The 25,306-nt window shown below is 43.2% G+C and overlaps 2 protein-coding genes across 3 annotated transcripts; one reads left to right on the forward strand and one right to left on the reverse strand.

Annotated features, from left to right (window-relative positions):
- Positions 1-1,207: 1,207 nt before the first annotated feature.
- LOC134093755 (heme oxygenase-like) lies at positions 1,208-4,919 on the forward strand. The gene is made up of 7 exons (XM_062546983.1): positions 1,208-1,437; positions 1,571-1,632; positions 1,779-1,890; positions 2,275-2,490; positions 3,300-3,572; positions 4,031-4,130; positions 4,320-4,919. The coding sequence occupies exons 2-7, from the start codon at positions 1,574-1,576 to the stop codon at positions 4,442-4,444; spliced, it is 885 nt and encodes a 294-aa protein (XP_062402967.1). The 5' UTR covers positions 1,208-1,437; positions 1,571-1,573; the 3' UTR covers positions 4,445-4,919.
- Positions 4,920-11,160: 6,241 nt separating this feature from the next.
- LOC134093761 (target of Myb1 membrane trafficking protein-like) lies at positions 11,161-24,942 on the reverse strand. Of its 2 annotated transcripts, XM_062546996.1 has the most exons (16): positions 24,753-24,942; positions 21,818-21,902; positions 21,265-21,343; positions 20,583-20,732; positions 19,611-19,745; positions 19,254-19,400; positions 18,441-18,557; positions 17,923-18,056; positions 17,322-17,358; positions 16,921-17,050; positions 16,526-16,598; positions 15,901-15,976; positions 14,957-15,016; positions 14,185-14,244; positions 12,954-12,990; positions 11,161-11,869 (listed from the first exon to the last, which is right to left on the reverse strand). In XM_062546996.1, the coding sequence occupies exons 1-16, from the start codon at positions 24,802-24,804 to the stop codon at positions 11,715-11,717; spliced, it is 1,527 nt and encodes a 508-aa protein (XP_062402980.1). In that variant the 5' UTR covers positions 24,805-24,942; the 3' UTR covers positions 11,161-11,714. The 2 variants fall into 2 exon arrangements, with proteins under 2 accessions (XP_062402980.1, XP_062402989.1); XM_062547005.1 differs by lacking the exon at positions 14,957-15,016 and having other exon boundaries at positions 24,753-24,940.
- Between the last annotated feature and the right edge of the window lie 364 nt (positions 24,943-25,306).

Below are 25,306 nucleotides of genomic sequence, written 5' to 3' on the forward strand. Positions count from 1 at the left end.
CCACACATAGGCCTACTTCATTTGGTCCATATGGTCGTCCATGCTATTACTACACTCTAAACCCAAATTAGTTGTCATTACTAGATCATTGCGTGGAAACCGATTGCCTTAAACCATTCTAGTTTTGGCAAAACATAAAACTAAACATGTTAAGTTGTGTCAACAAAGAATCTTATGTGGATGCTGTAGACCAATTAAGCTACATTAGTAGTCTGTACTTAAAATCTTTAGTTCATTTGAATGATCTGTTTCAGGAATTGCAGTTGTATAAATAAATAAATATTATAGGTTAAGGTTTGAATATTAAAAAGGCCCATTAAAATAGGCTGTAGCCTACACTTAGTTCTGTATTGTTGTTTCATGTTGAGATTACTGTATTAAATTAATTGTTTTATTCAATGTTGAAGAGAAAGAATTCATCTCAATGTAGGAATGTTTTTTATTATTGATAAATTAACAACCAGCATCAAAACTCGTAAATAGTCCACATCCACTGTATCTCGCAGATGAAGAACCTATCAAACAAAAGAACACAAGAAAACAAACTGTTAGTCCATGATTGTTTACTCCGTTTAAACAAGTCTGCTAAATCATCACCATGAATGTAGCCTACTTCAGCTAACATATGCACCAGAAGTGTACTTCATCTGCTCAGTGTGACTAGAGCACATATGCACCAGAAGTGTACTTAATCTGCTCAGTGTGGGTACAGCACATATGCACCAGAAGTACTTCATCTGCTCAGTGTGACTATAGCACATATGCACCAGAAGTGTACTTAATCTGCTCAGTGTGACTATAGCACATATGCTCCAGAAGTGTACTTCATCGGCTCAGTGTGGCTACAGAACACAGCAGCCTCCAGCCCAGCCCAACCCCCGTCTAGCCTTCCTGTGTACACACATTAGTCATGCTCTGGCGCCGCACAGAGAGAACAGGCAACCTCTGTTCATGTGACCCAGTGTGTTTGTCCTGCCTGAGTCCCGCTGCTGAGTCACTGTTTGAGTCCCAGTCCCTCCCTCCCTCTATTCCAGAGGGGGAAAAAAAATCTGCGGTGTCATGTTTAGCGCTCTGGGGCCCTCCCCTCTGTGGTGCTTTGTGCTGGGAGTTTAGCACATGCCCCACTGAGTCAGCCCAGCGGCTTCCTGTTTTTCTCAGCTGACGGAGCGAGCGAGGGAGGAGGGGAGGGACTATATAAAGGAGAGGAGCGCAGAACAGAACATACTCAGACGCACACACACACAGAGAGAGGGAGAGAGAGATTCAGAGAGAGGGGGGGAGAGACAGCCCAGAGAGACAACAAAGAGACAAAGCAAGCATCGTTTACAGACCAGTAGCCTACTCCTTGGATTAAACTGAAGCTCGTCTGCTTATTGGATTACACAAGAATTCTGCTTTTTTTTGTGATCATTTGTGATTAACTTTTTTTGACATCCGGTGAGTAAACTTGAACTTCTCTCTTGCACTTTGAAACATGTCTCATTCTACAGTGATGTTTATCAAAACAAACTGGTTTACAAGTGTGTCCTGGCTTGCCACTGACCGATGCCTTTGTTTGGTCCGTGCACAGATCATGTCTGGAGAGGTTTGCCCTCACGCTCACGCTGCTGCAGAGATGCACGTGGCTGACAGGTACAGTACAACACTCAAACTCCCCGACCACCATGTCCGTGTCTATGACTTCCATCCGCTACTCCACAGGCAACGCACAGAGACTGACATCCTCTCTTTCTCTTTCTCTGTCTGTTTCTCTTTCTCTCTCTGTCTCTCTTTCTCAGTGATCTTTCTGAACAGATTAAGGCCGTGACCAAGGAGCCTCACATCAGAGCGGAGAACACAGAGTTGATGCGGAGCTACGTGAAGGGGCAGGTCTCCTCATCCCAGTACAAGGTATGCTGCCCCCCTCTATACAGAGCACTCATTTGCACTCGCAAGTTGCAAAAACTTAAAACATTTTTGTTGATTTCACTTTTTGTGCAATTAATTGGACTTTGAAAACATTGTCTGACAATAAATGCATCATGTCATTTTTTTTTTTGCTTTTATAAATATTCCTTCTCAAATGTGTCTACCGTATGTCCACTGTATCTTCTCTCTGTGCATCATGTCATTTTATTTTGCTTTTATAAATATTCCTACTCATATTTCTCTATGTCCACTTCTCTCTCTCTCTCTCTCTCTCTCTCTGTGCATCATGTCATTTTTTTGCTTTTATAAATATTCCTACTCACATACTGTATGCCCGCTTCTCTCTCTCTCTCTCTCTCTGTCTAGTTACTGCTGTGCTCGCTGTATGAGATCTACCGGGCGCTGGAGGAGGAGCTGGACAGGAGCGCGTCCCACGCGGCCGTGGCCCCCATCTACTTCCCCCAGGAGCTGGCCCGCCTGGAGGCCATCCAGAGCGACCTGGAGCACTTCTACGGCCAGAGCTGGCGCGACAAGATCATCGTGCCCGCCGCCACACGCAGATATGCACAGAGACTGAGAGAGGTACTGTACATATACTCAATAGCTCAAGTCAAGTCACTTTTATTTATATAGCACATTGAAATACAACAGGAGTTGACCCAAAGCGCTTTACATTAGAAGAAGTCAGGTTTGGGCAGGACAGTTGATAAAAAGGGGACCCAAGGATACACAGTTCTTGACTAAAACAATGCATAAAATAAGTAAAAAAAAGCTGCTAATAAATAGGCCGAAGTAAAAAAAAATTGCTGTATTTACTCTGTTACAATGTCAATGCACAATACTGTATTGTATTTGTCAATCAGTGTGTGAGCCATATCAGATATTAGGGTATAATGATGTTATGATAGGGTTGGAAATGTTGAGTAAACGTGTCTGAGGGCTATTTTTGGTAGTGGACATGATAAAAAAAAAATGTCACTGACGAAGGCACACCCATGCCATGGGCTTCTCACCAGACATGACAAGGGTACCGTTGTATGTGATTAAGTAGCTACTCAAGCTTTGAGTTATACCAATCACGGGGCACTAGATTGATTTAGAGATGCCAAACTCAGTTAACCATCTAATCATTTCAACTCGTATTCAAACCAGATTCTTACTTGGTTTCCTGTTGATATTAGGATGTCCATCTGCCATTAACTATTGATTTATTTAAATGATATATCTACTGTAGCACACACAGAAAGATGTAGCATCACAACATATAGGATGTGACTTAAATCAATGAAGAGTAAAAATAATGCATGCAATACATTCATATCCATAGACGTTATAGCAGTAAAAACTATGTGAGAATGTTGTCTGACCACTTTCCTCTGTTCTGTCCACAGGTTGGCGAGAACCACCCTGAACAGCTGGTGGCCCACGCGTACACTCGTTACCTCGGCGACCTGTCGGGAGGGCAGGTGCTGGGGCGCATTACCCAGAAGTCCCTGGGCCTGAAGGGCGGCGAGGGCCTGTCGTTCTTCTCGTTCCCGGGCGTGACCAGCCCCAGCCTCTTCAAGCAGCTGTACCGGGGCCGCATGAACAGCATCGAGCTGACCCCAGAACAGCGGGAGGGCGTGCTGCAGGAGGCCGTCAGGGCCTTCGAGTTCAACATCGAGGTGAGTCACTCAGGGGCATTTTCAGTGGCCTCACCACGCATTAAAAGGCTAAACGCAAAGATGATAAAAGTGGTGAAACCTGCTGTCTGTAAACCTGGAGATATCCCTTGTATCTGTGGAGAAATGGGATGTCACCTATTAGCAGAGTTGCATTTGTTAGTATGGTTAATCTGAGATCATTTTAATTACATTACTTTTGGCTGATGCTTTTTAACCAACGTGACTTACAACATGGTAAAAAATTAAGCTTTTTAAAAAGCAATTTTTACAACAATTCTAGGAAAAATGTAAAAAGGTCGAGTGCAGTAAGAATAGGTGCATCAATGAATTTTCAGTGCACAGCCCTGTAACATGTGCGCCTGTCCCTGCCTCACCTGTGGTGAAATGTAGATGAGGTGTGCGTGTGTGTGTGAGTGTGTGTGAAGTGGAGTTCTGAACTGGACGTGCTTTCTTCTCAGGTGTTTAACGATATCCAGGAGATGCTGAGTATCACAGAACCAGAGACGGACCTCAGACAGAGGCACACCAAACCCTGCAGCCACACACAACTGTTACACGGTAAGAGGCGTTCTCTTTCTTTCTTTCATTCATTCATTCATTCATTCATTCATTCATTCATTCATTCATTCTTTCTTTCTTTCTCTCTCTCTCTCTCTCTCTCTCTCTCTCTCACAGACACACACAAACACAAACACATATAGACACAATTCACACACACATCTAACTCTTTCTCTTGTCGTTGGGCAGATACTAAGATGGTGTCCCAGACTCTTCAGATGTCCTCTCCGTGGCTCTCAGCGGCCCCACTCATCAGAATGCTGCTGGGCGTCTGTGTTGCCTTGGCAGTGGGCATGGGAATCTATGCATTCTGAACACACTCTATAGACTTTTGTTCTCCCTCCTGCCCGTCCACACAGAGGGGCATCCGTCCAGATCTCGTGCGCCTCGTGAAGGATATCCAAGTGTTTGTTTGTGCCACATCATCTCCATCTCACTGGGAGATAAACACATCTAAGCTCATTGATAATCAATGATAATGTCAAATTAGTTGCACACTTCTCCGTTCATAATGTGTTTGTACTGTATGAGAACCACGGCAACTAAACTGATCAGATGACCTATGCAGTGTGTAAATATTCAACAAGCCCTGCAACTAAACAAACACTTGTGTAGTATGCAGTCAATACTTCAGAGATGAAGGAATATTAACACTTGTGTTTAACGTTTTAAGGTGCTTTGCGGTGCAAACAGTTTGTTTGTAAATGTTTGTATGTAAATATAAAATTCTAACATGAAGATATTTTGTTTTCTGACACTGTTTTGTAATAAAATTATTCTTGTAAAATACACGGCTTGTCAATAATTGTTTTCAGCATGTCATTCCCACATGCTCAGGGACTTGGACACATTTCGCAAGTGCTCCACGCAGCACCACATGTTGTTCAGTCTTCAGTGGAGTAAAAAAAAAAAAGTATTGCACAATAAACAGCTGCACATTATCCATCTGTAGACAATCAAAACAGCACTGCTTGAACAGTACTAAATGTACTCCATAATCACGCTTCTCTCCACACCCAGTAAAATATACTACTGTAGGCCTACATGATGTTCAAACATCTGCCACCATATCATTCATACCCGTTCATTCTATTAGCACCTACACAGGGCTGTACACTGCGAGCAGCTCGTCGCAAATGCGAGTAAATATATATTAGTGCTAATTGAAAATATGAAATGGGAGCACAGGTGCGAGTACTGAATTCAACCCTTTTATTCGCATTTTGCTCCTAAAAATCCACACCAAGTGGATCAAAGAATAGGCTAGTACAATTTTCGCGCATCTGTATACAAATTTCATAGTTGACAACTCTAACGCTCCTGGTTGGAAACTCACGCTTTCAGCATCAACCTCGCTGTCTCTCACACACAAAAGAAATGTCACTCCAAAACCATTCTTCTTTTTCTTCAATCTGTTCGTTATCAGTTGGTGACTTTGTAGCGATTACCATTGAAACGGCAAACCATGATAAAAATGTTGATATACAACCGTATTCATTTAAAATATTAAATGAATTATTATCACGGTTAATAAACACGGTGTGGAAACCGTGTTAGCTTCACCCCAGCCTGCATTTGACATAGGCCTAGTTGACTTCCATGAAAGAAATCCGACTGATTCTGTTGTCTAAATGATGGATTTAACCACAATTTGGTGTAGGCTACACCTGCTTTAAAAAGGCGGAACATTTTCATTGCAAATGTGCGCATCATATAGCCACTCTGCGTCTTTGTATGGAGGTTACGTTCACATTAAATCCATTCCACTAACGTTATCAAGAGAATACCGTAACGTTTTATTTTGAGCACTGGTTGTCACTCATTGGATATAACAGATATAGCCTACCAAACGAGTCATGGTAGAGTAACTTAAGCACCCAGCCAATTAAACATGACCAAGGAAAAAGTGACAACTCACGATGCCATGCCATGGTAGGCTACCTAAATCATAGAAGTTAACATTACTGGACAGTGGACACTCATCTTTTCTATTACACCAGAAATATGTCTTTACCTTTGTTAGTTTTTTGAACATTTAAGTTATTTAATGAAAACATGATGTATCCTTGAACTATGCTTGACTCTTTTCCTAAAACCAAATGAAACCTAATTATGTTCACGTAGCCTACATCTTAAAGTGACAGGCACTCAATTAGACCTACACATCACCCCTGTAATATCATTAAAGACAAGTGTAATCAATTTGAAGTATTCCGTTTACTGAATATTTTAAGCTATAAGTAATTATGCAGATCCTAAAATGCTATAAATTGTTAACAAAATACAAATTCTGAATTCAAAATATGAAATAGAAACAAGACAAGCCATTTTCTGTGTGTGTAGGGTTTGAGCAGAGACTATGATTGCCAGTGCTGTGAATGATCTGTATCCTGCTTAAGGCAAGAAGGTTTTCAAGGAAATTTCATAGTGCTCCTAATTTTTTTTCTGTGCTCCTAAACTTTTTCATTTAGGAGCACCTGTGCTCCTAGTGAAAAAGCTTAGCGTACAGCCCTGACCTACAGTAGGTGTCAACTATCTGGAGAGGGATCAAGCTGACAGGCGTTCATATATTCTACTGAATAGGAATAATGATATGTGAGTTAAACCAAGCGGCTCCCATTCATGTTATTTACATGAACATTTGCAAGCTGTCAGAACAGGGTGTGGCAATATTGTCTCTACAGACATTTTTTGAGTAAAATGTTGCCTTCCATTCGTTGTCTACTTCACTCTCCTCGCCATCCAAACATAGGTGAGGCGTTTATTGAGGAGCGAGGATTTAGGTCACGTCATGCCGACATGCCGTCCCTCTGGGACACCAACAGATGTGCTGAGCACAGGCCTTGTAGTGGTGGGTGTGCCACTGCCACCCATGTAGCGGGCCAGAAGACAGGACTCCAGTCCACACACTTATAACGGGGGAGTTATGCCAAAAACCTCCTGTCCTACCAACCGTAGATCCATCCATCGTAATATCAACTGCCCTACAGACCAATCTACCAGCACATCCAGGCCTTCGCCATGGGGTCATCCCTATGTTCCCCAGTTTTCCCCAAAAAGGTCCTATGTTCCCCTGTCATCAATACATACCGGGAAACATAAGATCCTTTTTGGGAAAACCGGGGAACATATAGGACCCTTTTTAAAATTTAGGAACAAAAGGGTCCTATGTTCCCCGGTCCCATACAAAGTGGGGAACATAGGACCCCCACCAACAGGCTAATGAATGTTCATTTAATGAAGTTTCAACATTGTACAGTTCTTATAGGCATGTTCCAACAATATCAATCATGTTACAACAAACTATGTGGCCTAGCCTACATGTTGCACCAATTCTGGGCACGTACATGTTGGATACGTGTAAGTTCATGTAGGCTGCTTATTAAAAGGTTATACAATTATTCTGATAGATAAGGTCAGTTAGGCGGAGGATATGGCGTTAAGTCGATCCGGTCGACCACATGGATCGAAGGTTATCATTCCCGCTCCATACCGACTGGTAACGGAGCCAGCATGTAGTCAGAACAAGCCATTTGCGAATGGCACTGGCGACATTAGTCTAGTCGTAATCCCCATAGGCCCAATAGTAAACCCAGAAATGTTGAGTACCCTAAAGTTTTATTGCATAAATGTAATCTATAGGCCTAGTGGATGAAATTCAACTTGGTTGCCTAAAGTTGCACTTTGGGCAATTTGCATAATTAGCATAAATATATAGCCAATTAAGGTGAATAGGGTGCAGGTGAATAGGGTAAAAAAATAAAATAATAGATATCACTATGAAACTTTCTCAGTTGGTTACTTGTGTTAAGATGAGAAAAAAATGTATTGCATGTTTTTTATATTTTAATGTTTACATATGCAAATTAGGCCATATCTCATAAAAAAGGCTCTAATTTGCATACGCACAAAATCAGATAGTGTGATAAAGCCAGGCTCAAAATGTTTCTTTTTTCCAAAGTAAACATGTATACTTGGAGGGCTGAGTTGGTGAAAACCTTTAAAGGATCCTGGTAAGGAGGCAGTGTTAACCCATTGACCCATTTAATCCCAATTGTCATAATTGTGACCGTACAAAAACATCTTGCTCCTGTGCCTTTAAAATGTCATATTATTTTATATTTTGTATAGTTCTTGTATATAGTTAATGTGAATTTGTGTACGTGTGCATGCTGGATATAGTTATTTTGCATATTATGTACAGTTCTTGTAGGTTTGCGTGCATGCTGTTATAGTTATTTTGCATGGAGCACCTAATTTCTTAATCCGTCTGTCCATAGGTCAACACTGCCTCCTGACAGGTTCCTTAAAGGTTTTCACCAACTCAGACCCCAAGTACACATGTTACCCTAGGAAAAAAATATTTTGAGCATGACTTTATTATTAAACAATCTGATTTTGTCAGTATGCAAATAAGCGCATGTTTAATGAGACATGGCCTCATTTGCATATGTAAACATTAAAATATAAAAAACATGCAATACATTTTTTTCTCATCTTAGCACAAGTAACCAACTAAGAAAGTTTCATAGTGATATCTATTATTTAAATTTTTTACCCTATTCACCTGCACCCTATTCACCTTAATTGCCTATATAATTATGCTAATTATGCAAATTGCCCAAAGTGCAACTTTAGGCAACCAAGTTAAATTCCATCTATTAGGCCTATAGATGACATTTCTGCAATAAAACTTTAGGGTACTCAACATTTCTGGGTTCAAGAAATTACGACTAGACTACATCGTTAGGCAGCGAGTTTAAATCCAAACTTCCATCTCCAACTTTTTCTTTTAAAGAGCGGTACTCTTGAACAGTTCTCGGGGAGTGATGATGCTGAATTCCCTTTTGCTTTCAAACGACCTCTCCGTAATCTACTCAACTGCAGGTGACGTTAAGCAGACGTTCAATAGAACTAGGCGGGCAATGCGCACGTGTTCAAGTAGTTTGATTTCGGCGCGTAATGATAATCCCTTTTTATGGGCAGGAAGTAGGCCTGAATGTACTCTTTTAAAACGAATGTGTTCTCCCTATCTGGACACAGAGATGTGGTTTTAAAAAAAAAGTTTTGTCACTGTGAATATTATCTGGAACGCAGAAAATAGAGTTCTGACACATGTCCAGTTGAAGTATTAGGCTACTTGTAGAAGAGAATCCCGCACACTGTCCATTACGCATGCATACATTTATTTAGAATTCACAAAGTTTCGGTCATGGACCTTCCCAATTCACCTGAGGAAGGTCCATGACCGAAACGTTGTGAATTCTAAATAAATGTATGCATGCGTAATGGACAGTGTGCAGTTTATCTGGGTAGTCTAACCTATTCCGCAGTAGGGCTCCGACGCACCTGTCCCCACAAAAGCGTTTTGTAAACGAAATATTTACGAAAGTAAAACTGTTCGCTCTCACCCATTTTATCCCACCCATTATCTTTTACATTTTATTTGATAAAGGTTTAATTAACTTGCCTGCTCTTACCTTGTTGTCTAAAAAAAAAAAAAACCCTAAAAAGTTTGCTAATGGCACATCCCTCCAGTCCATGCTAGCTACTCTGAGTCTGAGCTCTCCTTAAACCGCGCTTCCAGACTAATGAAATATCTCTCACCCAAGCCACCACTTTTTCCAGCTTCTCTCCTCTGTCAGACGTTTCAGATCTATAAGAACTGAAACCACACGTTTCAAAAACAGCTTCTAACCTTCAGCAGTAAGGCTCTTCAACAAAACTAGAGTGAGATGAACATTTATTTTCATATAGGCTATATACAGTAACATATGTTCCCCCTCCCTTCACAGGGTTGAGCTTAATAGTAAAAAAAACCCACCAAAAGTGTTGTGTGGCAGTGAAGTATCTATCCATCTACCTATGTATCGATATCATAGCTACACATTGACTTGCCTTGGTTAGTCTAGAGCTGTTTTTAAGTCCCTCAGTGCTCATGTCTGACTGGCAGAAATCCTCTAGTCTACACTGAAAGACACCCATCTAGAAGACCTAAAACAAGTTTTATTCGCCATGGATCTCTTGGTCAGGGATTTCATCTTCTTTCTATCTTCTGGAGAGACATTCAGAACAGGCCTCTGCTCTGAGCATTTGACAGACACGAGTTGAACGAGGATGGGAGCTCTTGAGAGACATTAATCAGCCCAGCAACTTCAGAAGCCTACTACTACCCTGATGATGCATAGATGTGTCATTCTACACTCAATTCACGTCATGGCTTCATAGCTGTAAGGGCTTGGAGTTGTACTGTTCCTATTGTGGATGGGGATTGTTGTGGTCCATTCACAACTGTTTAGCTGATGTATAAGCAGCTAATTATGTGCAACAGACAAAACATTCTGGGCAGTCACAAAGTCACTTTTCTTCAGCAGTTAGGGAGGATAATGGGTAATTTGTCAAAAAGTAAACACAGAATCTCCTTAACCACTATTACATTAAATTACAACTAGCCTGTGTTTAAGTAGCTCCTCGCCATGAAAAGTTCAAGCTGATTTGAATCAAAACATTTCTTCAAAATCACTTAGGCTAAATGACGGTCAGGTCAAAGCAAGGCCATCGCCATAGAGTCAACACCAAATGTCCCATATACAAAATCATGATGGAGTTAGAGGGAAAAAGTTAGAAAAAGACTAAGACTAGTCTTGAAAACCACACTCTCAAGCGCTTGTTCTTAATAAGTCTTTCTTGGACCATGTCTTTAAGAAACGTACAAGTTTTGTCCACCTGATGCAATAGACATGATTAACAACCCTAGAAACCTCCATGTTCTGCACGGATCCCATTTGAGGGTGTGTATTGTTAACACCTCATCAGAAAACTCCTCCAGCTTCCAACTGAGTGTGTTTCCCAACACATACTCTATCATGCCAGCAGTTCTAAAGAACTCGGGGGAGCGGAGTTGAGAAACATGAATGTCCATACCACATCCTGTCATGTGCTATTATTGATAAGGGAGGTGGAGCATAGTTGAATATCAAGGGGTGATGTATGATGATGGCCTTGGGTGAAAGAAACTCACAAAACCACATTTTCCTCCCAGCTGTGATGGGCAGCAATTATTTTAATTACACCAGGAATGACTATAATCATAGTAACAAAACAGCGAAGAATGTACCAAACAGATTATAGATCACATAAACTCAATTTAAATAGGATTAACATATAAAGTGTATTTTATTTAACCCGCACATATTTAGGCCGCTTCATTTACATCCACTTGGTTTGTGCATTTCTTCATGTTGTATCATCCTTCTGATGGCTTCACATCATGTTATATATGTTTGCAGTGTAAGCATTGGGACACGCGTGTGTTGGGAATGTATAATGCACTCATATGGAATAAAGACCTGTCTCTCTTGTCCGTCATAGCGTATATAACATATCTTACATTCAGTATAAAGAGCCACTACACTCAACAACCGCTAAGGCTTTCGAAAACCTGAAATAAGCAAAGATAACAGGCTTTAGTCATGGCACTTCTGTGATATGCCGAGTTGTGTCGCCACGTACGACCTTCTCAGAGCTGGAGTGATGATTGACGCATGTCACCTGTCAGTCAGTTCAGTGCCCACTGCGCTGCGCTCACAGCGTGAAGAGGTGGTCATGTGACCGCTCCTGCTTGCTGGCCGCCTGGGGCGGCGCGCGCGACGAGGCGCTGGAGGCGTTGGAGGTCGTCTTCGGCTCGCGGGGCAGGTGGTCGGCCACATTCGCTCTCTCCTGCAAGAACTTGTCAAACTCTTCAGGGGAAAAGGGGAAAGAACCATATCAGGTTAAGTTCATCATCACGCCATGGAGAGCATTATGACTGCGTTCAGACTGCAGACAAATCTGATTCAAATCTGATTCCTTCTCATATCCGATTTTTAGTGCTGACTGTTCACACTGCCTTTAGCAAGTGTCCAAATCGGATATGGCTCTGTTCAGACTGGGTCACATTAGTAACAGATCTGACAGGTTGCTGTAGCAACGAAAACAAACATGTCTGCCATCAGGAAGAAATACTTGCTAATTTGATGTGATTAAACATAGAACAATAACTAGGTGAGTGTTCATTGAATGCATGCATACGTGTGCGCATTTGCGCGACAGAAACCGAAACTAATCAGTGGCAAGCTCCGTTTCAAACTGTTGGAAGGCTATTTAATTATTTGACGGCATTTTAATAGAACAATGTGGATTCTTGCAACTTCCATAGAAACAGAGCAGAGACTGCATAATGCTCTATTTAGCATTGAGTATTGTAAAGTCACGTTTAATATAACATGGTCAAAAGACATAGCCGTAACGTTGCTCCACAACTCGAAATAGGTCGGCGGTCACGCACGTAAAGTCACGTCATGGACAGTCAAATCCGATCTGAGTGTTGGGAGCTGTTCAGACTGAGACGCATCTGTCCATATCCGATACGAATGCGATATGAAACTACCTCCCGGATGTGGTTCGCAAAAATCGGATTTCATGTGACCTGTCACTGTTCAGACTTCAAAAGTGACATCCGATACAAATCTGAATGGGCTAAAAATCGGATTTTGGCTGGCAGTCTGAACGCAGCCTATGTGTCATACAGAACAACAAACAGAACGAGAACAAAACAGCGTAGTAGCCTAATTTATGAGTAATATTTAAAGAACAGCGTAGTAGTTCATGAGCACTAAAGAACAGCGTAGTAGTTTATGAGCACTAAAGAACAGCGTAGTAATTTATGAGTAATATTTAAAGAACAGCGTAGTAGTTTATGAGTAATATTTAAAGAACAGCGTAGTAATTTATGAGCACTAAAGAACAGCGTAGTAGTTTATGAGTAATATTTAAAGATCTCACCATCACTGGTAACTCCTTCCGACTCGTCTCTTTCAGGCTGCAACAGAAAACAACCACTGAATGACAGAATACACACTATACTTAAGCACTAACTAATCTACTTTAACTAAAGACTCTTAATTCATGTAAAATATAGTCATAGTCTTTATACCTCAACATCTCTCAAGGTGAAAAAGAAATGGTGTTTTTGACATGTGGACAGAACAGGAACAATTTTTGTTGTAACAAAACTGGCCACCTGATGGCGCACTTGCACAGAGAAAAGCCTCAAATGCAGCCTGACGAGGCCAGCCGCCATACTATACCACAGTTTCAATAGACTGACTGGAATGTTCTTTTTAAAAGACAGAGAAAAAATATGGAAGTAAAGTGGCGAATATAAACTGACTAGACAAATTCCAGCTTCAATAGACTGACTGGAATGCTCTTTCTAAAAAAGACAGAGAAAAATATAGAAGTAAAGTGGTGAATATAAATATATCCCGGGTGTCTGAGGTGAATATACTGTCATCTAAAAGAGTTTGAAATAGCCCTGTGTCATCACATTTATCCCAATCAGACCCCATAGAGGAACACAATTAGATGTGTCTAACCATTGAGAAAACCACAGATGAAAACATCTATTTAGGTTGTTTCAGAAACAGCAGTCTTCACTGCAACTTAATGTACCGGTACAATCAATCACATTGATACGATAATCACTTGTCACATAAATTCATACAAAGCTCTATTTAAGACGTTCAAAAACCGTTTATAGACCTTTTCCATACAAGAGAGATTCTGTCCTCATACCATAAATAGGGACAATCAGACAGAGGCACCAAAAATAGCATGTTTGGCTTGGTTCTGTTTTTTTCTATGCAACTATGCAAAAACATCTATCACATAAACATCACATAAACGGGTCTAAAAAAATCACTAGATAGACCTCTAATTTCAGTGAGGATGCATATATGAATATATATCCTGTAAACTGTAAGATTCCTATGGTCTGCTGTCAAAGACCACACATTCCAGAGTAGAAAAAGTGTAATGGGGATAGAGGGATGTACGGAAGGGATGTTTTATGTTGTGATTGGTAACACCTTAACAAGTATTTGTGTTGTTATTGGTAACATTTTAACGAGTATTTGTGCTGCAATCGGTAACAGCCTTAACCACTATTTTGATTGGGAAAGGAGAACAGGAGCATGGACACTGATGTTTGAACCAATCACTGTCTGTCACTCACCGGTTCTGTAGAGAGCCAGTTCTCGATCTCACTCATCGCAGCTGTTCGAGGAGCGGGCATCTGAAAGACAGAGAGGATATGTGTGTGTGTGTTTATGTGTGTGTGAGAGAGAGAGCGTGTGTGTGTGTGTGTGTGTGTGTGTATGAGAGAGAGAGAGATAGAGAGTGAGTGAGTGAGTGAGTGAGTGAGTGAGTGAGAGAGAGAGACAGAGAAAGAGAGAGTGTGTGTGTGTGAGAGAGAGAGAGAGCGAGAGACAGAGAGAGAGAGAAGGAGAGGGAGCAGCCATCAAGGAAATATTAGATCAGTGACCAAGCGCTACAGTTCCACTTGCAGTTGAGACATTATTACAGCCCATTCACTTTCAATTTCCATGCATCAAACCCCCTCCACAGCAAGAGCTCAGTGCATACGCATGCTTAAATCAATACGGCGCTCCAATCTGCTGCGCTAATGGTGTTCATTGAACATAAAACCAATCGATTCATCCATTGATCATTTTGAGAAGCGACAGAGTTCCAGCATGCAGTGGCCAACAGAACAGAGCAGCCGACAGCAGAGAGTGCGTACGCCGGCACATTTGGTGTCATGATCACCCCGAGCAGAGAGAGTGGTCGCAAGGCATGACAACCCCATGCTGATTCACGAGGGCCAAACCACTCATTTGACTGCGGCTGATTTCGAGTGCTCCTTGACAGCACAGCACTTCCATTAGCGCAGCCCCAGGCCAAAGTAGTTGATTTGTAGAGCAACGGATGGCTGCGTTTACACCCACCAATCCTTCACTGTGCATCCAGCCACACTCAACGGCCGCCTGAGCCCACACGTCATCGTCCTTCACAGACAAATGTGCAATTTTGGTCACATCACTCACATCACGCCAAAAGTGACACATGACTACATGGCTGAGGAACTGAAACATTTGTGCTGAAAACGTTACTGTATGGGTTTGACTTATGGCTAAAAATATATGGCTCATTAAACAACCTGCCTATATTCTCAGAACTATTACAAAATCAAAAGTTTGAAGAACAAAATGTCCAGGACATCTCCACAACTAAATCTCCAAAAAGGCCCACTTAACATTCTAGAAACGTCTAAAGAGACAAAGATCCCTGTATTAATTATTTAGCAGCACACTGAGGTAAGAGCGTGACTCTCTCCTGTTTGACGGGGACAAGAACCTAACTAAGCTAACATGAAACGAGCTAATTCAGTGGAAGGTAACATGATAGGCTACTGTAGTGAAGATGCTGGAGGTCATTAGCTGCTTGTGTATATTTCCAGGAGTTCTTTTAACTCAAGAAGAACTAAACAGCGAGGAGGTAATATATATATCTCTCTTGAGATATCATGTTGAGAGAGACTGAAATGTAAATATGGAACCCTGGTGTCCAATGGTAGCCGGTCAGTGTTGTCTTGTTTATCTGTGTTTAGAGGAATGTCACAGTGCATGGCCCCTTCGTCTATAAACACTGCAGTGGCATTTTCCCAAATATGTATGAAGACTCAGTTTGAACAAACTAAATGACACAGTTACAAGGGCCACATGTTTTTGGTCAGTCAGATTTCTGTGCTCATTACTCCACAGTAAAAACAACCTACTTTAGCCAACCTACTGGCCAGCAGATTGCCAACTCGCAAGTTGCCCTGTGTGTACTTTTGACTGTTTCTGTAAGAAGTGAATGAGTGAGAGAGCGGTTTAGCGGTGGGACTGACCGCGCCTGTGACCTGCAGCCGAGTGTCCAGAGCTTCAGCCAATCCCTCCACAGCCCTGGGGTCCTCATACCGCACACTGGAACACAGGCGTGGAGCACAGTTACTTTGGGGAACACAGTTACTTTGTAAGGCTTAAATTGTTAAAGATATGCTACTGAGAACAGAGCCTCTCAAACAGAATCTAGCTGTTAACTGATTCTCAACTAACAACTAACAAAGTCTCTCTCTCTCTCTCTCTCTCTCTCTCTCTCTCTCTCTCTCTCTCTCTCTCTCTCTCTCTCTCTCTCTCTCTCTCTCTCTCTCTCTCTCTCTCTCTCTCTCTCTCTCTCTCTCTCTCTCTCTCTCTCTCTCTCTCTCTCTCTCTCTCTCTCTCTCTCTCTCTCTCTCTCTCTCTCTCTCTCTCTCTCTCTCTCTCTCTCTCTCTCTCTCTCTCTCTCTCTCTCACTCTCTCACACACACACACACACACACACACACACACACACACACACACACACACACACACACACACACACACACACACACACACACACACACACACACACACACACACACACACACACACACACACACACACACACACACACACACACACACACACACACACACACACACACACACACACCTCTTCCTCTGATCTGCCAGAGAGCTACCCCTGGTGTTAGCAAACATGTCAAACTCGTCTTCCTCCGCTGCACCTGAGAGAGTTGAGTAAGGTGACAACAGGAAAAGAAAAAACAGAAAGACAAAACAAGTCACACTGAGGCAACAAATCCAACAGTTTGTACGTACTGCAACTTTTACCAATAAAAGCTTGGAGAACATGTTGCACAATAAATGTTGAGTCACACTGTTGTTTTCTCTATTCGTGGGATTACACAAAGCTTTTGCCTCACAATGATCATCCTCGTACATTCAAATGTGATCAAAATAGCACAGACAGATAAAAACAGCAGATTCAGCACACAATAAAGTAGAGCAACTGCCAAAGTGCAAACAGACAGACAAACAGCCACTTACCAGGATGAGGCGTCTGATTGGAGGGAGCCTTGGCGACCGGCTGACTGACAGGTGGGCTGGCCACTGACTGATAAGATGGCGGGGACACAGGGCTTAGGTCGATGAGGTTGTCGTATCCTGCTTCAGGGGTCTGGTAAGGTCAGAGGCAGAGCGACAGGAGAGACACAACAGGAGTCAGACAACAACAATGAGACGACAGGAGCAATTTTCTATTTTCTTTCTTTTCTTTTCTTTTGTGATACTACTGTGTTATTTGTAACTCTAGCTTCTGACAACACTGTACCCAAACAGTCATCTTAATAAAGCTACTTTGAACTGACTTGAATTGAATTGACCGCAGGAGTGAAACAGCAGGAGCAACCGTGCCATTAGTGTTTTAACGGAAGGGGCCGGGAACTCACCGCTGTGGTCGTTTTTGGAGCACTGCACCTCTCAAACCTGAGGAGGCAACACAGCCAAACGGTGATTGTGGGCTAAACATGTTTTTACTGAATGAAATGATAGCAATTCAAAACAACAGCAGAGGAGGGGAAGCATGAGTATATACATAGGTGGTTAAGGGACACAAGGTTACAGAAAGAGAAAGCAGAGACAGTAACCACAGACTCATAAGAAATGTGACTCATAGGAAGGTTTTTTTTGTTTTGTTTTTAAGTCAAAACTGCCTGGCAAGTAGCAATATGTAGTTGATTCATAAACAGCCACACATACTTTCTTGTTATTGTCTCTGATTTTGTATAGTAGTCTTGCAACATTTAGCATCAGTATGAATATTAGCAAAATATTGATCATTGCCTTAATGTCCCACACTAAGATCTCTGACAGAAGAGACAGAAGAACCGAGGGATAGAGAGAAATGCAGCAGAGAAGAAAGAGACAGAAGGAGGGTGAGGAGGTGAAGGGGTGAGAGAGAGTAAGAAAGAGACAGACCGAGAGAGAGAGAGAGGTGGCAGCTGAAGAGAACTGTGAACAGTGGGCAGTCTAGTGGAGGTGTGAACACACCTATCGTAGCGGATGAAGGCGTTGTTGAGGTCATCATTGATAACCAGCAGCTCACCGATCAGGGCTTCGTCCAGCAGCCGAGGGATCAGCTCAACCACTCGCTGCTGCATGCTTTTACACACGCTGTTCAACTGCTGCTCACACACACACACACACACACACACACACAAGATACATCATTAGCAGTTGTCAGTAGTTTATTGCCATGTGACAAACAATAAATTAAGTAATCATGCAAAACAAAACAACGACAAGACAAGTACACAATGCACACAGTCAGGGATGAGGAAATCTGAGTGAGTGAGTGTGTGAGAGAGAAAGAGAGTGAGTGAGAGAGAAAGAGTGAGAGAATGACAGAGAAAGAGAAAGAGAAAGTGAGTGAGTGAGTGAGTAAGTGAGTGTGTGTGTGTGTGTAAGAGTAAGTGAGTGAGTGTGTGTGTGTGTGTGAGCGTGAGTGCAACTGTGCGTGCCAGTGCGTGAGAGAGGAGGGTGGTTAAAAGGCCGAGGGAGGGTCAGACCTGCAGCAGCTCTCTGTCTGAGGCCGTGCACTCGCCGCTGGTGCTCTGGTTGAGCATCTCCGTCATCACCCGCAGGTTGCCCTTCACAAGCTCCAGCTCCGCCTGCAGCTTCTGCCTCTGAGTCACGGACACACAATAGCACAGCACAGGTCAGTACCGGACACAGCACAGCACAGGTCAGTACCGGACACAGCACAGCACAGGTCAGTACCGGACACAGCACAGCACAGGTCAGTACCGGACACAGCACAGCACAGGTCAGTACCGGACACAGCACAGCACAGGTCAGTACCGGACACACCACACCACAGCACAGGTCAGTACCGGACACAGCACAGCACAGGTCAGTACCGGACACACCACAGCACAGCACAGGTCAGTCACGGACACACCACACCACAGCACAGGTCAGTCACGGACACACCACAGGACAAGGTCAGTCACGGACAGACCACAGCACAGCACAGGTCAGTCACGGACAGACCATAGGACAGGTCAGTCACAGCCTCCCTCACAGGCTGCGCACACTCACCTGCCCTTTAGAAACCATGCACTGAATTAAGGCACAAAAGACAGCTGAGGTGTCCTCATACTGCTATACTTTCACAATATTAAGCACTCTTGGGGTTTCTAGCAACATTGCATAACAACTGTGCAAACATGAGTTACAAGTTTTTTTCATTTTATAGAAAGAGGCCTACAATCGATTCAGTAAATAATGATGAGTCACTAAAAAGGTTCTGTGACCGTCTAAGCAGTATGAGTCAGCCTGGCGGATGAAAGCTAGTGCTGGGAACAGGAGCTGTGGCAGACCTGCTCTGTGGATAAGGAGACGGGGCCGTCCGTCGGTGGGGGCGGCTGGGAATTCTGGGGGGGAGCTGGAGAAGGGGCGGGGGCCTGTGTCGGCGCTGGGACTGAGGGGACTGCGGACGGAGCGGAGGTCTCATTTTCTGGAGTGCTCTGAGAGAGAGAGAGAGAGAAAGTAAGGATGAGAGAGAGAAACCGACATTGAGATATATAAAGAGGGAGAGAGAGATTTGGAATGAGGGGAAACACCCATAGAGACTGATGTAAGAATGAATGACATGATAACGAGGCTAGTACAACATTTACTGGGGAAGATTAGGAGGTCCAAAGTCCCCTCCTAGGTAAACACAGAGTGACAGTCACCCTTTGTGGAGTGTGGATGGGTGACAGAGCGTCCAGGTCAGTCATGGGGAACTCCAGCCCCCTCCTCCGCAGGTCGTCATACACACACACCACCCCTGACAGGGACGGAGAGTTCCGGAAAGCATCAGCCCAGGCCTGACAAGTAAGAACAGGAGTGTGTTACACACCAATGCAGCCAAGGGAATAACTCAAAGGGACTGCACTTCAAGGATAGCTGCTGCCCGTCAATCGTCTTAACCATTACAGTCTGACATTCACTCTTTCGTATTCACAGTGTAAACATGCAGATGGGGATAGCAGGTAACCAAAACATGTACTGTATGCCTGACCAATACATGTGATACTAGGATAGTTGGTCTGACACAGTAAGGAGAGGAGTGCATTTTTATTTAATAATTTCATATTATGTATTGTTATTGTGTCATGATCTTCATGGGAACGGAAGCCCTCGGCACCTAAACCTGCTGAAATGTGGTTAAAAGTAGCGAGTCAAGGGGAAACATTGGTGTCAAGTTTTGTTACGTCGGTCGTGACCTTTTTCTTCACCCAGAATCAGAGTGCCAGGGTAGAGTACGCTGGGAAACCCCCCCAGAATGGTTGTGATGCTGTAGCCCAATCAGCACAGACGACACAGATTCAGCAGAGCAACACTGTCAGTGTGCCACAACAAGGGAAGCCAGACACAAAGCAACGGCACACTAGTCCCGTGTTATGCTATCTATCCCTGCTCATTGGAAATACAGTAGTCTTAGACTTGTGGCTGCAAAGATTATTTTAATGGTCTTCCGGTTCTGCATCATTGTGGTTTAAAAGAGGATTTGAAAAGCAGCGGAGAACCTTTTGAAGACCCACACATCCAATTGTCTTTATACGAAGGGATTCCCAGTCAAGCACGCACATTCGGTGCATTGTGTTGCATCAAGTGCATCTACAGGCAGTAGCGTTGCTGGTAATAGTGTTGTAGAAACGCACCTGAATGAGGCTCAGCACCCTGTCATGTAGCACGGCGGGGGGGTTGTTTTTGGGGAGGATGGCCCGGACCAGCACTCCCTCCACAAAGTCCCTGGTGCACACCTGCACGTGGAACCGGTGGCCACAGTTCTTCACGCAGGTCTCCAGCACCTGGAACCAAAGGAGCACACACAGTGATTAAACTCAATGGAGATAAGAACCGAGCAGGGGCCAGATGTGCCCACAGCGTGTAGCGCTATAGCTGCCTGGCTGCGTTAGCTGCTGGCTGGTGTGACTCAAGCTAGCTAAATCCGATTGTTTTCGGGGGGGTTTTCACACCGAAAATACTCAGTGACCTCGAGATCTATGTTAAAAGTCGCCGGATTTCTCCTTTAACACAGAGGAAGATCAAATCCACTCATGGTTTCTCCAAAACGCAAGGGGTTGTACGTACACACTAAGCTTTTCAAACAAAGATTTCAAAGGGCTGATTGATTGTCCAAACGAGTTCTTAAGTAGAACTTCAAATGTTGCACTGTGGGAAAATGAAATGACGGACGCTTCCTTTCCAAGAGCGCAGGAGCCACAAAGTGGTAAACATCTGCAGACACATCTGCAGACACAAACCCCGGCTCTGCCCACACCAGCCAGAACAACAACAAGCTCACGCAGAACACACAGGTGTGTGGGAGTGCAGACTTACAGTTAGCGCTAACATGACCTCTCTGAAGTTCTTGTTCCCCACAATCCTCTTCTTGATGGCCTTCATGGCATCTTTGGGTCTGTCGATTGGAAAACGTAAAAAAGGACATGATTTAAAACCCGACTGGAGTTCACTGGAACCTAGTTTCTCTCTTCCGTAATCTTAAGAGACTTGAGAGACTAGTTAAGTGGAAGAGAGACGATATACACACACACACACAATTTAGCTAACAAGTGTCTAGTCAGTCATCCGTATCGCTTTTATCTGTCTAGGAGTCGGGGGTGGCTGCAGTGAGGGATGAGGAGGGCCTATTTTGGGCAACAGCATTCAATCAGACAGAAACAAGTGAAGTGAAAACGGCAAAGGGCATCTTTAATCTTCGCCATTCAGGGACATAAATTGATGCAAAGGTCATTAGCTAAATGAGATAGAAAGAAAACGAGAGAGAGAAAGAGAGAGAGAGAGAGAGAGAGAGAGAGAGATGGAGACAGAGATAGTGATGAACAGATAGAGAGATGGAGATAGAGGGAAATAAAGATTAGCAGCTACCGACCCATCCTCTGTCTCGTTGATGATGTCACAGATCTCCATGTTGAGGCCCCAGTCCTCCGCCTGCAGGGTAGGGCTGGTCGCTCGCTCTGCCAAGAACACACGACAGTGTAGTAGTGCCGTTACACTCAACAATCCATGTGATGTGACAACACAGTATGAATGTAGATAACAGCAATGACTTCTCCAAGACCTGTTGATTAGGTTCTGCGAATGTTATTTACTCTTAAGCCATCCTTACACCATAAGACTTTGAGAAAATGTATGAAAGATTGTAGTCTTTTGAGGAAAACAAAACAGTTCTTTCAAGTTCGTTCAAATCTTTCAAGAATCTTTCCCAAATCTTGTCGAAAAATTCTAATTTTGCATTAGTCATTATTTAGGCATTATTTTGGCACTTTCTGTCAATAAATAGGCCCTTTCTCAACCTCTCTCCTCGATCCTCAATGCTCGGCCCTTCAGGCTTGTTCCCACTGAATAGACTATTCCATTGTTGCCGCCCCATCATTCTTTATCTAGATCAGTGGGAACGAGGACCGAGGAAGGAAGGGAGGATATATAAAAAGACGAATGAGAGGCGCCCATGGAATGATGGGTGTACTGTACAACAGACACACTAAGGTGTTTGAGACACATGGAACCCACAGTATTGCTATTGACATCCCATTCCAGTTCTACAGGCATTAATATTGAGCTGGTCCCTCCTTTGCAGCCTTGATAGCTTCCGATCTTTTTGGAAAGAAAGTTTTAGAGTAGCCTACAATTGTTAGCCCATTCATTCAGAATAGTATTTGTAACATTGGGCAAGAATCTCATTAAGCTAATCCCAAGGGTGTTTGATGGCATAGGGAAGTCTATTCTATGTGGGCCAGTGAAGTTCTTTCAACAACATACCAACAACCCAACAACATTTTTTATGTATCTCGCTTTGTGCCCTGTCATGCTGGAACCGAAAAGGGCTTCCCTGAACTGTTCCCAAAACGTTGCAAGCACAGAGTTTGTCCCAAATGTCTTTGTATACTGACACATTAAGAGTTCCTTTCACTGACCTGAGCCCAACCTCTGTAAAAACATTAGGCCTATTACATCATTACCCCTCCACCAGCTGGACTGTCCACCAAGCCCAAAGCAAGGCTGTAAGGACATGTTGACGTGATTTTGGTATGGAAGAGCTTGGCATGGTTCTCCACACCATCAAACACCTTCGGTATGAACTGGGACAGACATTGTGTGCTAGGCTTTCTTATCCAATATCAGTGCCTGACCTCATTAATGCTTTTCTAGATGAATGGAAAAAACTTCCAAGAGACCCTCCAAAGTCTCGTGCAAAGCCTTCTCAGATCAGTGGAAGCTTTTGCAAAGGGGGGACCAATTTCATAGTAAAGTTTATGGATTTAAAATGGGATGTTGTAGCTGTAGCTGTGGATGTAATGACATGGCATCCCAGTATGTTGTCTATACTGTAGAGTGTAAGCCACGCTAGTTATGACATACAGGTTCAGGTACCTGAGGCATTCCTCTTAAATTCACCAGAGGAATTGAAAGTCAGTACGCTTAGGAGAGGATACTCCCTTACAGACTTGAGAAATTCCACTGAGAACTGAGAGCACCGTTTGAGCTCCAGACGTTTCCCCAAGGGAGGGATCTCTCTCAGCCTCCCTCTCCAACCCCCATCTCTCTCTCTCTCTCTCTCCCCATGTGATCCATACCTCAGAATCTCATGAGGACCTCCCTCCCAGGGCCTCTGTGGTAAGTGCTTATAATTCCCTAAATCCCCCCCTTCACACACACACACACACACACACACACACACACACACACACACACACACACACACACACACACACACACACACACACACACACACACACACACACACTACTTCATGTGACTGTCAGCTGCTTTTGCACACATTAGCTCAGAGGTGGATGAAGCATTTCTGACACTACAGTGAAAGGGAAGGGAGGATGTGAAAGAGCAGGATGACGACGAGAGAGGAGATGGCACACTGGGTGCATGATGTCACCAGGCAGCCACATTTGTCAGCAGGCGTTGAAAAAACACTGACCCAGTAGCTGTGCTGGAGAGTAAAAGTCACTCAACGGTGCCGCTAACGAATGATTTGCCATTTGTAATTCAACCAGGTCGGGCAGGCTGTGTCCTCATGACCCAGTTATCTGAGCTTGAACTGAGCCTTGACACTGTTACCTTATCTGTTAAGATAGAAAGAGACTCGCAGCCGTTGTTACAGGCTAGGTAGATACCCTGTCATGTAGCCTATGTAAAGAAGACAAGACAAGAATGGCAGAAGAAAACAAGAAACATTACAGTGCAGTGCACACTAAATGGTTTAAGATGAATGATTTAGTTACTTTTTTAACGAAATGAAAATTCTATAAACAAATGCTTAGTAAAGGAAAATAAAATAAAAAAATGAATGGGGGAAAAGACAGGAAAAGTGTCATTCAGGTTCAATACGACTGTAGGCCCTAACTGAACGATAACTTTAGTTCCTTATTGTAAAAGTTGACATTTCCTAAGAGCCCGCCCCATGTTCTATTGCCTACCTGATTCGGCGAGGTTGTTGCCATTTAGCAGAATATTGCCAATCACATACCATATGCGTCTGAGCGCACATACCTATTGGCTATTGCATACATCGATCAAAGACCGAACTTTAGTGTTTCGATAATTGAACAGTGCAACATACTAACAGTAAAATATCTCGTCATTCATGTTAAAATGCATTGTCCGATTTTGGTCCCTGCGTGGACCATTTGTCGGCTACTCTCAAAAGAACCAGATTCACCAAAACGTTAGTCTTTATATTTCAAAAACCTGTGTAGTTTTCCTTCGATGCGCAAGCCAAATTGGCGTAACGTTAATTTAAAGGGGAGGGGTGACATTTGAAAGCAATCATCAAATTTCCTGACACTTACGAATTCGCTGTCCGACCGGGGAAGAAAATGGGCTACCGATGAGAAAATCCATTTTCTGTAATATGTCCAGTTACGGCCAAAGTTATTCCTTTGATCCAACCACCTACTCCTCCGATTTCTGTGCTATCGCTGGACTGCGCGCACAACCACTGACTGAACTGTGGACGCGCGATCACGTGAAAGTAGCATGCGGGCCAGGAAATAGCTTGATAAGGTAATTTATTTATGATAACAAGACGTGGTAGGATATACAAGAGAATGTAGACAGAGCGCTCGACTTGCCTGCACTGTTTGCACAGTGAATGCGTATTTACGGAAGTTGATATACAATTAAATATTTTCTAACGGCCTCCAGACCATACTTAAAGAATTATTTATATGTGTTTATATACAAGGTAGTTCAAGGAGCAGCATAGGGACACCCACGTGCAGAGATCACATATGTTAGGTTAAAAACAAATAAGACATTTGTCAGTATTTTTTTTCCAAACGTTATTTTATTGACATAAACATTCAAGCAAAGGTGGTGTGATCCACTGTATACATTTACACAA

This window comes from Sardina pilchardus, chromosome 1, assembly GCF_963854185.1.
Source record: "Sardina pilchardus chromosome 1, fSarPil1.1, whole genome shotgun sequence".
NCBI lineage: Eukaryota > Metazoa > Chordata > Actinopteri > Clupeiformes > Clupeidae > Sardina > Sardina pilchardus.

What these genes read in the sequence shown, in the direction of transcription:
- LOC134093761 (XM_062546996.1), bottom strand. Translation starts at nt 24,804, where the DNA reads ATGGATTTTCTCATCGGTAGCCCATTTTCTTCCCCGGTCGGACAGCGA. An exon ending in CAGACAGAGAGCTGCTGCAG is followed by an intron (nt 18,057 to 18,440) that starts GTCTGACCCTCC and finishes GTGTGTGAGCAG; the next exon opens with CAGTTGAACAGCGTGTGTAA. An exon ending in ACTGGCTCTCTACAGAACCG is followed by an intron (nt 12,991 to 14,184) that starts GTGAGTGACAGA and finishes TTTCTGTTGCAG; the next exon opens with CCTGAAAGAGACGAGTCGGA.
- LOC134093755 (XM_062546983.1), top strand. Translation starts at nt 1,574, where the DNA reads ATGTCTGGAGAGGTTTGCCCTCACGCTCACGCTGCTGCAGAGATGCAC. An exon ending in ATGCACAGAGACTGAGAGAG is followed by an intron (nt 2,491 to 3,299) that starts GTACTGTACATA and finishes TTCTGTCCACAG; the next exon opens with GTTGGCGAGAACCACCCTGA. An exon ending in CCTTCGAGTTCAACATCGAG is followed by an intron (nt 3,573 to 4,030) that starts GTGAGTCACTCA and finishes CTTTCTTCTCAG; the next exon opens with GTGTTTAACGATATCCAGGA.